The sequence below is a fragment of the Lytechinus variegatus genome, chromosome 1, assembly GCF_018143015.1.
Source record: "Lytechinus variegatus isolate NC3 chromosome 1, Lvar_3.0, whole genome shotgun sequence".
Lineage (NCBI taxonomy): Eukaryota > Metazoa > Echinodermata > Echinoidea > Temnopleuroida > Toxopneustidae > Lytechinus > Lytechinus variegatus.
Window position 1 is genome coordinate 24,837,354 of NC_054740.1, and position 17,146 is coordinate 24,854,499.

At 40.1% G+C, this 17,146-nt stretch overlaps 1 protein-coding gene across 1 annotated transcript in view; it reads left to right on the plus strand.

Annotated features, from left to right (window-relative positions):
- Positions 1-916: 916 nt before the first annotated feature.
- The window catches only part of LOC121409924 (sodium channel and clathrin linker 1-like), a 36,071-nt gene continuing 19,841 nt past the window's right edge, over positions 917-17,146 (plus strand). The window contains exons 1-6 of the mRNA XM_041601712.1: positions 917-1,139; positions 10,149-10,216; positions 11,645-11,697; positions 13,535-13,607; positions 13,902-13,957; positions 16,361-16,499. Of these exons, the coding sequence (XP_041457646.1) occupies positions 1,103-1,139; positions 10,149-10,216; positions 11,645-11,697; positions 13,535-13,607; positions 13,902-13,957; positions 16,361-16,499 (426 nt within the window). The 5' untranslated portion in view covers positions 917-1,102. The remainder of the gene's footprint in view (positions 1,140-10,148; positions 10,217-11,644; positions 11,698-13,534; positions 13,608-13,901; positions 13,958-16,360; positions 16,500-17,146) is intronic.

Here is a 17,146-nt window from a genome sequence, read left to right on the forward strand (position 1 = left end):
GCTAGGAAAATTACGTGTTTAGGGTCGAATATGCGGGGATGATAAAACAAAATTAAAATGTTTTATAAAGGATGTCCTTTTTGCCCCAAAACTTCGTGTTTAGAGTCCGATTTGCGCGAAGTGTAGAAGGTGGGGTCGTACTAAACCAAATAAGGTAAAGCCGACGACCGAAGGACCCGTAACAATAAAACATTCCTGTACTTGTTTAGGGGTTCATTTCAGGGAATATTTGCCAAGAGTATCGTTTTGTTTCCAATACTTGTTAAGGGTAGGGTTTCACACGCCAATACTTGCATGTTAAGGGGTGCATTTTCAGAAAATGGAAATTACGTGTTTAGGGTGCTTTTCGAGACCCCATGGTCGCGCATGGTATCCACTCGTGAATGGAAGTGCCCCCCCCCCCCCCCCGGGAAATTTAATAGAAAAAATTAGACCGTCTTGTCCCTATATTCTTATAATATTACGATCAGAACCTTTTTTTTTCATTTTTTTCATTTTGTCCTTCCCAATTTTTTTTCATTTCTTCCTCTCATTTTCTTCTCACCTAACTACTCCTTTTCTTTTCTATCTCATCGTTTCTTCCATTTTCTAATTGGTGGAAGTTCCCTCTGAAACAAATGATTTTGTGTTGGACTGTGCAGTTGTGGTTTTCTTTATTTTCTGTATTAATATATTTCTTAAATTTCTTTCAGTGAAATGGAAAAATGAATGGGCCATATGCAGTTGAATTGACTTATAGTTTATGTATATATTTATAAAATTTATTCATTTTACTGGTAATTTGATGCATGCCATTATTTATGAAGTTATATATTTGCCCGAGGCACTGTTTGAAAACGTCACTGCGTATTATTGTATATCAATAGACTTTACCCAAAACATTTTGGGGGCGGGGCCAGACCACTGACGTCACAATAGCAACTGTCTCGACGTACGCTTTATAGCTTCAAAATGGTGTAGAAGACTTGAAATTATTTTGAAATTAGGCCTAACGTTGGAGGTAAATCTACAATTCTACGTTGTATTTTTCCAGTCCTACACGTTTTCAACAAGATACTGAACAGATTGAATTTACTTGATAGATTTGTACAGTGAATGAAAGATGGAAGGCGATGAAACAAGTTTCTTGCGAGATCAAGGTAAGTGCAGTAAAGTGAACACGAACAGTTTAGGAGCGCACCTAGCGGAAACTGGCAGCTAGTTGCCCCTTTCGATCGGGCGCGACCTCGATTGAGTTCCCGCTAGCCTAGGCTGGATGTATGGTAGTGGATCGTATTTACTATTACCGAACAATTTCCATGAATTTGATCATATCAAACACATTATTCCAATAAAATTCACCAAACTTTCACCATAAATACACAAATACCTACAAAATATAAATATGCAGAAATTTTGCCAAAATTGTTTTTCATTTTTACGACATCAGCTTCCAATCGGACCTCTCTTCGCAACTGAAATTTTTGGTCACTTGAAAAAGGTATCGTATTACCGAACGTGTGTTTTCTATGGAAAAGTTGGGAAAACAACAAAGTCACTGATGAGCTATTTTGACCATATTTTATTGTTTTGAGGATATAAAGACTTCGAAATTGTGTTTTTGATCATTTTTCATCATTTTTCTATTCAAGTGCCCTTTGGAAGGATGTTGCAAAGGTTTGCTCGTGTTTGATTATTTTCTGACACATTTGATGCGCGCGTTCGGTAATACAAGGCCGGTCGGTAATACAATCACTCACTATATTATGATGGGAGCACCAATGGCAATATCATTATCAATGACGTCTGCGCACCTAAAATTTAAATTTTAAGATTAAACCTGAATTTCTTTGTATTCCAAAAAAACTCAGATGATAATGTCAAAATGTGGCATTTCCTGCTTTCTTTTCTATAAAATTAAGTCACCAGTGACCAGTCTATTCACTGCCGTTTATTTCATCAGAGACAGAGACAGCGCTGGTGACTTCTTTCCTAATCCTAACTCCTCTCCCATGATCCCATCCAATGACCCCATAAGGTTTAGGTTTATCGCTTATCAGAACCGCAATGCGTTATGGTGGAGCTAGCCAACTTGCTGACTTTTGATAACATTGTAGGCAAGGCTCCACATTAACTTTTTTTGGTGGTGGCCTGTTCGGGCCACCAAAACCTTCAAATGATTTTTTTTGGTGGCCCATTAGTAAAGTTTGGTGGCCCGAAAAATATAAAGAAAAACATTAATTAAAAATGAATAAAACAAACTGAAATATTCTGCAGTCACTACCACGTACCACTATTCTTTGTACATCTTGTATGTAAATCGTGCTTGCTGTTATTTTACTTTGCTTATTTTGTGGTAATATATAAATTGTTCTATCATTGTGAATATGAAATGATTGAAAGAGAATAAAAGAATTGTATTGTTCCCAGGTTGTGTGGACTTTTAATCTCCGTATAGACACACACTCATAATGGTAAAGTAAATAAATAGTGCATATAGCAAACTCAGATTGATTTACAAAACAATGATTTTTCCTTTCTTCCTTTTTGATCGTAAAACCTAGATTATGCAGGCCCCAAATCCAGTTTATTTTCCAGCATCTTTAAATGGGTTCCTGTACCGTTTGTCTTTATCCAGTAGATGCTGAATCAGCAATGTTCACAGCTGTGGAGAAAGCAGAACAGTAGAAGTAGGTTTTAGAATCCTCTATCTCCCCCCAAGCCTTTGGCACGACGAGAAGCGATGAAAAAACGAGTCAGTGGCAAAGATGAAATCCCTGTCCAAAAAGCAATGTCCATTCCAAAAAGCTTCTCCAAATAGTTAACTCCAAAAAGTAGCAGAAAAACAAAGTGTAACGTCAAAATAACCGGAAACACGAACACCAGCAGGAACAGAAACGCGTAAAACAGAAACTCCAAGAACACAAAAAGGACGTCATAGCACGTTAGAGAGACATCTCGTAGTCCGAGTGCCATGCAGGTCTACTGGCCCGACGGAGAGAACGCCTGGGCGAAGGAGCTGGCGTGGCAGCAGGAGCGATGCCGTCATCCTCAGGCGATGGAGCAGGGGAAGGTGGTCGAGAAGCCACTGAAGGGGAAGCTTCACGAGGAACCGCAGCCGGGGCAGCACGGCGGGCCGGGGATGACAAGACATCAACAGGGTCTGGTCGGTGGGAGCCATCGGGTTGATCCGTCACTGGTGATGGACAGGCGTCGGTGATGGGCCCAGGTTGCTGTCCAGGGGACGGGGTGGGCGCAACCGGACACGGTGATGGTGATTGTAGTTTGCTTGGCACATCAGCAGGCGGCAAGGTCGACGGAGCAGATGAAGTGTCCGGGTAACTGCGGGTACGAAGGTCATCTTCCACCGTCCTCGGTGGCAAGGGCCGATGGACCGGAGTGTAATGCCGTAGAAACTTGCGATTCCGCAGGGTGATACGGCCGGATCCATCAACACGGACTAGATATTGGTCATGCTGCCGTACTTCAATCACAACGCCGGTCTTGTCCCATTTCAGAGGATGCGGCCCTGTTTGGTTTTGAACGCGGACGTGGTGGCCAACAACAAGTGGAAGAAGCCGCTTGGTGTGTTCCTTCCAGCGTTCTGCTCCCTTCATGTGACGGTTGCGAAGGGCCTCTTCCCTTGCCTGTAGGGTCTCAGACCAGGTGTTGTGTGGCTTGTACCTACCAGGGGCAATAGGAATAAAGTCCTGGATTGGGTGGCCAAAGACACACATGGCTGGGGAGAGCTTTGTGTCCCTGTCTGGGGTGTTGCGATACTGAAGTATTGCCCGTTGAAAGTGATCCGTATCAAGGGAACCAGTAGTGCCCGTGTTGCTCATGATGAGGCGCTTGATGGTCTTCACAGCAACCTCAGCTCGACAGTTGCTGTGGGGAAATGCAACAGAGGCAAGACGATGATGGATGCCCCAATCCGAAAGGAAACGACGTGAAGCTACTGCTGTGAACTCAGGGCCTCCATCAGAAGCCAGCTCATCGGGGATGCCAAAGGTGGCGAAGACACAACGGAGACATGTGATGAGTCCATTCGCCCCCTGTGCAGATCGCTCGACGATTGGCCAGTTCGAGTACCTGTCCACTATGACCAAATAGTTGCATCCTTTGTAATGAAAATAGTCCGCACAGATACATTGAAAGGGGAAGGCCGGCGAGATCAGGGGAGCCGGCGGTGCACTGGGATTGGATGGGGCTATCCGGTTACACTGAGTGCATCCTGCACGTAGGGCTCTGATCGCGGGGGTAATGCCAGGCCAGAAGACAGAAGCTTCAGCACGAGCAGTCATCGAGGTAACCCCTTGGTGAGCAGCATGCAGGTGGGTCAAGATCTCATCCGGAGGGAAGGAGGAATGAGCACACGATCATTGAAGAGGATAACTCCATCAACCGAAGAAAGTCCCTCACGAAACTGGAAATATTCACGCAGTGGATGGGAAATGCATGGCGATGTCCAGGCAAGCCAGACTCGATGAGGTCAAGGAGGGTCTGCATGTTGTCATCACTCGCTGTCGCAGAACGCACTCTATCCCATGTAACTGATTTGAGGTGAATAGAGTCCAAGGCACACATAGCAGAGGATAGTGTGCAGACTTCAACAGAATCAGTGGAAGGGTCCGAGGTCCGAAGGCCCCCCATGAGCGATGGTGAGTGCAGGAATGACAGGGGCACGACATCAACCATGGCTATGTCATCCGGGAGGTGCAACTTCTCTGCCTTGCCTGTAGGGTGGCGAGAGAGGCAATCTGTAGCTCGGTGACGGACGCCAGGGACATGGAACATTCTGAACTTGTACCGCAGTGTCTTCTCCTTTAGATTACGCAGGCGGGGGTTAGGGATCCCCTCCAAGGCCCTGTCGCCGAAAATCTTGAGGAGCGGCTTGTGGTCCACGGCAATGATGAGATCCTCGCATCCCAAGACAAAGTATCGTGCCTTATCGAGGGCGTCCGCTACTGCGAGTGCTTCGCCTTCCACTGGGGCGTAGCGGGATTCAGCAGCATGTGTAAACCGACTCCCGACAAGTGTTACCTTCCAACCTGTGACACAGCAGAAGGGGATAGTGTCATCGCAGGTGCAGTGTTTCTGCAGAAGCCAAAAGCCTATGCCATCCTTAGACCAGTCCGTTGCCAGGCAGGTCGGCTTGCTGGGGTCGAATATCCTCACGCCATCTTCAATCTCGCCGGCAATAACAGCCTTGGATTCGTCGAAGGCACGCTGGAGGGCAGTAGTCCACACAAATGGCGTACTGGGCTTCAGGAGCTGACGAAATGGTAACATCTTTTCTGTCATGCTGAAGGCATATGATACTTGGTTGACAAGCCCAAACCATGATCGTACATCAGTGATATTAGACGGTGCTGGGAAATCAAGGATCGCCTGCAGGTATTTCTGGCATGGCCGCACACTGTCGGTAGTGATTTCGAATCCTGCGAATTCAACAACATCCGCGCCAAGTGTGAATTTGGTAGGATTGAGGATGATTCCTTTCCTACCACAGATGTCTAGCCACTCGACTGCCTGGAAAAAGCTGTCAGCTAATGTGTCTGCCCAGAGTAAGACGTCATCAACACACTTTGTCTTGCACGGGATGGCTGATACAATTTCGTCGTATCGCCTGGTGTAGCCATCACCAGAAGCGATGTAACCCTGAGGTGCAGTTTTGTAGCGGTATCTACCCCAGGGTGTGATGAATGTTGTGAGATGGCGATCTTCCTGGCAGATGGGTACACTGTGGTAGCCATTCCAAGCATCACAGACAGTCTTCTTCTTGCCATGTGGAACTGACCTCGCTTGGAGAAAAGGGGATTGAGTGTGGTGTGTCTCGCGGGTTGCATGAGCATTGAGGGCCTGGAAGTCAACAGTCCTTCTTGGTTTGCCATTCTTCTTGGCACACACAACCATCCTATGGCACCAAGTGACAGGCTCTTCAACAGGTACAGGTTCAAGCACACCCAGCTGAACATCGTGATCCAACCCAGCCTTGACTGCATCCCGCCAGTGGAGTGGTACAGGCACAGGTGTGTGATGTGCGATAGGCGCCGCATCGGGGTCCACCATCAGTTTAAGGGGAGGGCCATCCATCAGGGGCAGTGGTTGGTGTTCGCAAGTGTTGAACGTACTACTCTTGTAATAATCAAGGAGGAATTGCTGAAGCTTGGCACGGTTGTCCTCAGTTGCCGGGAAAGGTAGTGAGGTGGGAGGCGGTGGGGGCAATTGACGTTGAGGGCAGTGACAGGCACGTCCTGCATGAGGACCCTCAAGGACTGCAGCCATGTCCTGCAGGGGCGGGTCTCGTGTCGCACCAAGTTGTGGGAAACTATCTGAGATGATTCCAAGGCCAACACAAGCTTCTCGGCTGAGGAAGAGCTGATCACAACTGTCCGTGACGTAGGTAAGCTGTCTCGTCCGGACGGTACGGCCTCGGGCACCCGTGCCAGACAGACGCAAAGGAATAGCCCCAAGAATTCTGACGCCCCCTTTAGTGGCAGTTCGCATCTTCATACTGACAGGGATGAGGTCCCGTTGACATAATCCAAGGCGGCGAATTATCTTCATGCCGGCCAAGCAGCTCTGGCACCCGGTGTCAGCCATAGCAGGGGTAGATTGAGGCATCGTAGGGGAGGAGAGCCGAAATCCAAGAGCTTCGTAGTCATCAGGGACAACCAGAGCAGTCACATCTACAAAGGGTTGCGGGGAAGACTTCCTTCTGATCCATGCTTGGTTAAGGCTATCATAAACATGATGATCAAGGGGAATGCCATGGCCTCCGCAGGAGTGATCATAGCCATGAACAGAGCAAAAGGAGTCAAATAGAGCATTCTCCTGTCCCTCAGGGGTCACCGGAGGGAGACGTTTAGGTTTGTCCCTGCTTCGGCATACGTTCTCCATGTGGTGGAACCTATCACAGTGCCTGCATTTGTGTCCATATGCATCGCATTGTGTCTTACGGACGCGAGCAGGGGCACCCCGTCCATGTCCCTTCTTGCCACAGTAGTTACACAAGTCTTGGCCTTCCTTGAGGTGCATTTGCTTTGTTTTCCGGTATGAGCTGCTAGCGGAGTTCACGACGTGAGAGTCCAGGAGGGATGAAGCAGAACGCTTGCCGGCCTCCTTCGCCTCGATGAACTGGAAGACGTCCTCTAAGTCCATGGTCTGGTTCTTGTCCCCCAAGAGGTCGAGCTGAATCTCGGGGTCAGCGATTCCCCTGGTAAGGGCATCCCGCAGTATCTCATCAGTGTAGTTGACATCCATAGAGCAACCAGGGCACTTAATGATGAACTTACAGATCCCTGCCTGACCACGTAACCGGGCCCCGAAGCTGCGGACTGTCTCATCCCGGTCCTGACGCATGTTATGTAGTGCTACGCGAGCCACCATGGTGTTTTCCTCACGCACAGCAAGCCTCTTGATGGCCGCCAGCACCTCTGCTTCAGACTTGGTGGTGAGGCTGACACCAGAGGATCTTGTAAGGTCCTTGCGAAGAGGTTCATCGCAGCATTCAAGGAGTTGCACGACTTTATCTTTGCCTGAAATCTTGGTAGCCTCCACATAATCAGACCATCGAGAGGTGAAATAGGCCCAGTCCTCGCTTGTACCGGCTGCAACTATGGTGGGCCTCTTGACCTTCTCTATCTTGGCAGCAGACCCTGTCCCAGCAGAGGCATGAATTGTGGAGTGGGTCGTGAGCAGGGCAGCAACAATAGAGGCATCCAGATCCGGCGTGGCATAGTCGCAGCCTGGAATTGGGCAGGATACGATAGGCATGGTGGTAGCTAGGCAGGCTTGAACACAAAAGCTGTGAACATAAATGGGTTCCTGTACCGTTTGTCTTTATCCAGTAGATGCTGAATCAGCAATGTTCACAGCTGTGGAGAAAGCAGAACAGTAGAAGTAGGTTTTAGAATCCTCTAATCTTATAGGAGAAAATCACAGAAAATATGCTGCAGAATTAGAACAATGTATAAAAGGGGAAATAAACAAAAATAATTTTTAGAATAGTGTATTGAAAAAAGAAACAAAAATTGTAAAAATGAATAAGTGAAATAAGACAAATAAAAAAATGAAGAAAAAACAAAGAACAGGAAAAAAAAATTGAGAAAAAAAACAAAAGAAAATGTAAGAAAAATGAATACGACAAAATTATCAGAAAAAATGGGGAAAATTATTATTATTATTCAGTAGAAACATGTTCTTTAATCAGGCATATTCAATGGGAAGGGGTATAAATGGTTTAATCACTGTAAAAAAAATGACAGAAAAAAATAAGAAAACAGCAAAAGTTATCTGGAAAAAACAGTGAGAAAATTCCTTATATTTGACAAAATGATGGAAAAAATTCACTAAAATGCCTTCCCAAAGTATTTACTTCCTTAAGAGTGGTTTAAGAAGTCATTTATAAACAAGAAAGAAGCTGTCTATTCAAGACAGCTTCGAAAATAAACCAAATATTAACATACATACAAATGCACATGTGGGACTGTGATGTACTCACCTGTGTTTTATGTGTATTAATGCATTTGGAAATCGGTCTTTTTGAGTCAAAAGAGAGGTCATAATTCCTCCTTTTAATGCTTGCAAATTAACAGGTTTCAGTAATATGGACTGTAGAAGGGCATTTCATTGGTGTAAAATGTGACTTTGACGTAGATTTTCAAAGTTCTGGGGAAGATTTCTTAGCAGTAACATTTCGCATTGCAGCTCCCTGAGTCTGAATCGTCTGCTAGCGCACAGCCGGCCAGCTGCAGTGCAGTGGTTTCACGCATGCAAAGCTTAGCCAGACAGCCGGCACGGCCGGCTGAATAATAGTTACTGTATACTAGCGGTAGGCCTACATACTGTCATGACTATGCAATCTTTGTGTGTGTGTATTTGTGTGTAGATTAACAAAAAAGGCGCATGACGAATTGACTTGCAATTTGAACTGTAATGCATGCAAAATCGGGAGAAAAATTGCGCTACTTTGAAGATTATTGGTTGCCCGATTCGGGCCACCAAAACTTAACATTTTTTCAATAATGGTTGCCCGAGATGAATTTTTGGTGGCCCGGGCCACCGGGCCACCGCTAATGTCGAGCCTTGTTGTAGGTACCGTATTGTCTATTTTTAAAATTTAAATAAATAGAGAGAAAATTAAGAAATATCTTTTGAGAGAGATGGGCAATTCCTACCTCGAGCGAAGTTCGTGAAGGCTCCACTCCACTACCGCTACACTACACTCCACCTACCCGAACTTCGAGACGGTGAATCAGTTTGGATATTCCGAGTCACAAAGGTGTGAATTTGGGATGGAAATCATGTTTATTGTAAAAATTAAAGAAAAAATATAAGGAGAAAGATAAACAACTTAATATCTTAGTCTTCACCCGTATTTCACTCCATGTCCATCCTCCGGTTATCCTCAAAATTGGTGATTTTGGGCCAGTATCACACGTAATATTATTCACGGCTGATTTCAAAACATCGCATGCGATCGGTGACAGGTCAAACCGATCGCGATTTCAATTTAACAGAAAACTGTTGCTTGTAAAATTTTCTTTTGGATAATCTGAAGGTCATCATTTTACATCATATCAAAAGAAAATTTTAAAATAAGGTCATTTTATGTTGCCTGTGTGTGAATATTTCAGATGTCACTCCGTATTTCGGGTATGGGTTTATGTTTTAAGTTGTAATTAATGAAAAAATGTGTTTTAATGTAATGCAGCATATTGAAGCAAGAACAACCAAGAATCCAATCAATAACTCAACATTGTGATGGCCATTTAAGGTTCACAGAGTTTGAGCAATATGTTTTCTTCTCAAATAAGCATGTCCATTTTATGAATATTCAAAGCTCATTAATTCTGTGTATCAAAACAAAACCTTGTAAAATGAGATGTCACTCTGTGTGGCCTCATGCTTCATTCTGCTTGGCCTCCTTTGAATGTTAGCTCAATGTTGTGAAATGGGATGTCATTCTGCTTGGCTTTTGCATTGCATACACTCACTTTGTACAGTCTCCCACAAGTTTTTTGCTCAATTCTTCCATGGGAAAGCCTTGTTCCTCTTACATGTAACAGGTAGGTAAAATGAGGGATGAATCAGCAACCCTGGAATTTAATTTTATGTATGTATAACTTTGCCATATGCTGTAGCATTTTTCTTTTCCTTTGCAGTCCAGAGACTGAGTGCTGTTCTTCAACGATATCAAGAGAAGTATGGACCTCTGGAAAAGAAGGAAATGGTAATGCTTTGAAAATATCATTTCTTCTCTGATATTTATGGCTTAGATGGAATATAATGGACCCTTAATATCCTTTTGATTTGACTTGTTTTCTTCTCCATGCTCCCTTTCACCCACTTGTACTCAAACCTCCCCAAACTGTAATTAAAAACTAAAGGAATCAAGCATTATTCCCCAAATAGACCTAATGATGCAAATGACATCATAATCTCATAGCGCCCTCCCTCAGAGGATATAGGAATGCATGTAAATGGAGTTGTCAGAGATGTGCTAGCTGCAGATCACCAATGCATGCAAGGCAATTGCTTTATATTCTCTAAGATGGCGGCGCAGTAATGTCAATGCATTATGTCTATCAAGGGTAATTGGCATTGTAATGAAGTTAAGGTGAGATTGCTGTATTGAATTGGAATAATTTTATCGAACCTGACTTATTCTTTATTTTGGGGACCTACAATAGATCTACAAAATATGGTATAAAATTGTCAAAACCTTTAAAGGGGAAGTTCACCCTGAAGAAAACTTTGTCATAAAAATAGCAGAAAAAATAGTTAAAAAATATTGGTGAAGGTTTGAGGAAAATTTGTTAAAGAGTAAGAAAGTTATTAGAGTTCAAAGTTTTGGATTTGTGATGTCATAAACGAGCAGCTGCCCCATGTGTTATGTAATATAAAATGCATGAATTTCAAATTTTGTATGGTTCCTGATGACTTAATTTTGTTTTCTATTCATGATCCGGTGTGAAACCATTTTCAATTTTCTGAGAAAATGACATTTCATTGATTTTTTACCATTCGCTATGTAGGAATGCTGCTGGCATATGACGTCACAAATCAAATAATTGAAACTAATAACTTTTTAATTATTTGATGAATTTTTCTCAAACCTTTGGCAATATTTTTTATTATTTTTTCTGCAATTTTTACAATAAACTTTTTGTCAGGGTGAACTTCCCCTTTAATGATAATCACTCATATATATATTTTATTTTGACCTTAAATATTGATCTCACTTTTTCTTTACACTGATTACATTTAGAAGTAAAAATGAAATTAAAAATCTACTGTTTATCTAGGCATAAAAACTACAGTTGTACATAAACCTTTGTATGTGTATTCCCTATGTCATGGGGATATTGACAAAGAGAAAAAGAAAAAGAAATGAAAGAGGGTTTTCAGTTTAAAACAAAATATGTAGGTACAGAGTTGAAAATTTACCAGTTATATTTTTAAGAAGGGCATTAAAGTACTATTAATCTTGTAATCTGTGTAGTGTATTGGATTACTTTGTATTAAAAAGCTGACTTTCACTCTCTACAATGTACAGTCACTGCTTTGACTTTGTTATTGTATTTGGAAATATAAAGCTGTACACAATGAAGAGTAATGAATTTAATTGTGTTTGTCTCCATTCTTTTTTTTTCATCAGGAAAGCCTTTATCATCAGGGTGACCCAGGTGCTCCATGGCTTACAAGTAGAACGTGAGTTCTGTTTCATACAATCATTATAAAGCTATTCACATGTAGTTGCAACAAACAATGATTTCATTTATTAAAAAAAAAACTCACTCTGATCTCAATTCACTTCAATTTTGGTTTATTAAATATCAAAGTGAAATATACAATTAATGTGATGCTGTAGTCTGAAGGCTATTTGTGCAGTGTTTACATCAAAATACATATAAAATTCTATACATTTGTAAGAAAAACAATTGATTGGTTGAGACATTAATAGGTGTAGTTAGATTTTATGTGATAAACCCATCCTGAGATTGGAATTCAAGATTCTGTATTGCAAACATATGTATGTATACATATACACTGTATGTACTGAACTTAACCAAGTAGGGTCAGAAATATAAAGATTTAATTTGCATTATGATATTGTTAATATTATTAAAGGCCACCGCACACCTTACTGTGGTCTGTGACTTGATTTTGGAATAAAACATATTAGAAATTTGATGCTTATATTTGAAAAATGGATTATCTTACTGTGTTATGTTCAAAATCATTGTACAAATACCATAGATGTTCAAATCTGTGACTACCGGTATGCTATTATCCTTATTATCTAGAATAAAAGTGAATTTAATAACTAGTCATAATGACGTCATAGCAATCATACGATTTTAAACTAATTTGGCCTTTTAATCCAAATTAAAGGCTTGCAATCATCCAAAATTGTAATATTAGTCTTCTTTCAGTCAATGTGAACCTCAAATTAAAAAATATTTTTCATTCACTTTTTCAGAAAATGAGCAAAATGTGATTTGTTCGAAAAATTGGATCGTGGACCAGTTGTAAGGTTTGCGATGGCCTTTAGAAAACAAACGTCGTGCATTGGTTCTCAGTCCATGAGTCCAAGAGATTTAGAACTTAGGTATTGCAACAGAATTAGTCATAGCTATGATAACTATTATTTATATACGCTTTACACAAAAAGTATCACAGCGCTTACAATTGTCAGAAATAAAATATTAAGTAAAATCTTAAGTAACAAAAAAGTACAGAATTTTATACAGTAAATTGCTCAACTATTGGTGTTCTCAACTGTGCCAGATGAGGCCTGGTGGCCTCTTGCTTGCTGCTTCATTCACCAACAATTTAAGGGACAAGCCCGGTCAGCACATCATTCACAGAAGCTCTAGTATAGCACTTGAGGCCACCAGGCCCCAGATGGGTTAGCCAAGTCAAACCAAAACAGTGATAGCAAAAATCATCAAAACAAATACATATTAAATAAATGAAAATAGAAAACTAGATATTTGGAAAAAGATATGACTTGAGTTGTCGTTTGAAAGATGATATGGTCGGTGTTGTTCGGATGGCAGAGGGGAGTGTATTCCAAAGTCTAGATCCAGCTATACTAAAACGTTTTTCTGCTATGGAGAGGTTTGTTCTCGGAATAACAAGTTTGGTGGTATTATTCAGGGATCGTTCCAAAAAACTTTTGATTGGTTATTAAAGTAACAAATGGTAATTGTTGGATCATAATGATTTGTCAGATAAATTATTCAATAAGTAACTTATTGAAATGCTTCCCTTGAGGTATGCTCATTGTAGCTTTCTTATAAAATTGCAATTTTGATGTTAAGTCAGTAAATTTATCCAATAAAACACATTTTAATGTTACATCCCTCATGTCATAACCATTTTAGGGCACACATATAATTATAATCTACTAATGGGTGGAATAGTGATAATGACAAGCATTTTGGGGGGGATTTACTGATAGTAAAGAGAGGCTTTTCTGGCTTTATGAAAAACAAGAAAATACAATTCTAACTAAGATTTGTATGACTTTTTTTCTGATTAGAATGCTGTCTCCATTGATTGCAGAGTACGACAGGCAAATAACGGAACTGTCTCAGCAAATTGGCGTATATAAGGTAAGGTATGCATGTAACTGGCTTTAGATAATTATGAGATAAGTTACAGAGACCACCTTTATTTAAAAAAAATCAATACAACAATACTAATGATAGTAATTTGTACATAATTACATTTTGAATTGAACGATTTCAGTAAAAGGATTCTCAATCAGACATTACATTAATTAAAGATGGTGATGTGTGATTTTTGTGTATCAATACTGTAGGGGATTTAGAATAAAAGTCAAATATAGCAAAGACATACATGAATGTGATGCATAGTGCTTTATGAATGTGTATTTTTTGTTGCAGGTTGAGATGAGAGACCTACAGACCAAAGTAGACAAACTAGTCAGGGAAAATAGCAGGTAATATTATAACCATGACAATAACAATAGTAAATTCTTATATTTGTCAGATATGACACTCCTGATTTAATTAAGTGTGTCTTAGAATTACAGTTAGATCTCAGTAGCTGTGGTATATAATGCATCACTGCATTGGTCAGATCATGCACACATGACACACACTACCCTATATCTATCAATCAGATGGCGCGTTAAAGGACACCCCAACAAAAAGTTAATTTGAATGAAAAGAAAAAAAATCCAACAAGCATAACACTGAAAATTTCATCAAAATCAGATGTAAAATAAGAAACTTATGACATTTAAACTTTTGCTTAATTTCACATAATAGTGATATGCACATCCCTGTCGGTATGTAAATGAGGAAAGTAATGACATCAGTCACTCAATTTTTCTTTAGTATTTTATTATATGGCATATGAAATATTCTAATTCTCTCTTCATTGTCCTATGAAACAAAGTTATATTTTTCCCTGAACATGAGGAATTACTTGTTGTTTAACATTATATGGTTCAGTCAAGTTCATTAGTCCTTATTGTCAAGTCTGTAAAAATTGAAATATTGTATAATTCAAGCAATAAAAAAACAAAGATATTTTGAGTGAGGGACATCAATTCTCTCATTTTTATGTGTCTATAATGTTAGTATAATTATTTTGGGAAGAAAGTGAAACTTTAAAATGCCATAACTCTTGTTTTACATCCAATTTTGATGAAATTTTCAGCATTATGCCCACCTGATTTTTCTCTGCTGATTCAAATCAACATTTTTCTGAAATGGGCATGACTTTTAGATAACATGTGTGAATTGGCATTTAAGCGTCTCTAAAGTCACATTAAATTCTTTGTGAAACACCCCCTGGTCCTCCATAACTAGTTGTAATTGACTGTAAGTATGAATTCTGAGATTCGTGGTCGGTTTGTCTCACCTGCACAGCAGAGCGAGACTATAGGCGCCGCTTTTCCGATGGCGGCGGCGGCATCAACACCACGAAGGTTAAGTTTTTGAAATGACAGCATAACTTAGAAAATATATGGACCTAGTTCATGAAACTTGGACATACGGTTAATGAAGTATTACTGAATATCCTGCTTGAGTTCCAGGTCACAGGATCAAGGTTAAAGGTCATTTAGGGTCATTGAACTTTGGCCAAATTAGGGGTATCTATATAATTACCATCATAACTTTGATAGTTTATGGATCTGGGGCCCGTAACACAAAGGTTAGCAATGATCGTTGAACATTTTTCTACGATTGATTGCATAGACTGCAACACACAATCAATCGTGGAAATCAAGCGTACGATTAATCGCTAACCTTTGAGTTACGGGGACCTGATTCGTGAAACTTGGACATAATAGTAATCAAGTATCACTGAACATCCTTTACAAGTCTCAGGTCACATGACCAAGATCAAAGGTCATTTAGGGTCAATGAACTTTGGCCATATTGGGGGTATTTGTTGAATTTCCATCATAACTTTTTAAGGTTTATTGATCTAGTTCATAAAACTTGGACATAAGAGTAATCAAGTATCACTGAAGGTCCTGTGCGCATTTCAGGTCACATGACCAAGGTCAAAGGTCAATTAACTTTGGCCAAACTGGGGGTATTTGTTGAATTACCATTATAACATAGAAAGTTTATGGATCTGATTCATGAAACTTGGGCATAAAAGTAATCAAGTATCACTGAACATCCTGTGTGAGTTGCAGGTCACATGATCAAGGTCAAAGGTCATGTAAGGTCAATGAACTTTTGCCATTTTAGAGGTAATTATTAGATTGCTGTCATAACTTTCAAAGTTTATAGATATAGTGTATAAAATGTGGATATAGGGGTAACCAAGTATCACTGACAAGCTTTGGGTCACATGATCAAGGTCAGATGTCAATGAATGTAGTAATGTATCATTATATAAGTGGTGTTTTTTGTGAATAATTATTTTATAGTAGTTTTCAAAGTTAGCACTGCTGCTATAGTGAATCGCGTGATGCAGGTGAGATGGCCAGATGCATTCCACTTGTTTGTTGTTTTTTTTGTTTGCTTTGTATGTTTACTAGTATTATGTTACTCTGCTCTTTTTATCATGCTTTAATGGCAAAGAAAACCTATTTAAGATTTGATTTACAGACAGTTCTGAATAATATCAGTACCAAATGAATGATGGATTGAACCTATATTGTTAAATATTTAGATCAAAATTGGCTATCCATACTTAAACCTCAGCTTAGCCCAGAGTAAACATTAAACTTGAGTTCAGAGTATGGGCCAATGGCCCATTACTAGGTATGATCTAAGGATGTCGGGAAATAATATATTAACAATTGAAATTTTCTCTTCTGTAACCTAATAGTCTCAGTGTCTTTTGTCATTGATTACTGGTCTTTGTCTCTGTTTAGATTACATCAAGAACTAAAATCTGTGGTGGACGGACAGCTAGAAACAATTCAGTCAGGCTTGAGAGGAGACCACAGTGAAGAGGTTGCTGAGAAAGAACTTGTTGATAATTTGAGGAAACAGATTGAGCTCTTAGAAAAGGTATCAAATAAATTAATCCTATATTGACATTATGCTCATTTCATGGAACAACCTTTCAAACCCACATCAAATAACTGATATGTAAAGTTTAAACTACTCTTTAAACACATCTGTTATATGTAAATGCGGTTAATTCAACAAAGAAAAGTATAAAAAACATGTCCTTTTCAGCTTTGAATCACTTTAGAGACATTCTGACATTTGTGAGTACTATTTATTACCATTAGTATTTCTAACTTCAAAATTACAGGGTATTTTGAAAATCACCGAGGAAGATGTCTATTGACAACTGGAAAAAGAACAATACAATATTAGCATTTTCTTAAGTTATTTTCTCTGCAAATATTTATTTCTTAAATTGCACGAAAGTAAATGTATGAATGCCTTAACCCTATCTTAACTGGGCTATTTCAGACCAGTATATACTGGAGGGAGTCAATTTGACCCCCCCCCTCCCAGATCTCGGTCGCTGATCGCGTGATAGCCGCGAAAATTTGCATGCGCGTAGAGCCAGATGTAAACTACAAGACTGTATGGTAACAATTTTTGAAAATTAATTCTTTATATTTTTGATTAATTAATTAATTATGCAAATAAGCGTAAGAAATTTGCCCTAAATTTTTTTTTTGTGTATGTTTTTGCCTTTA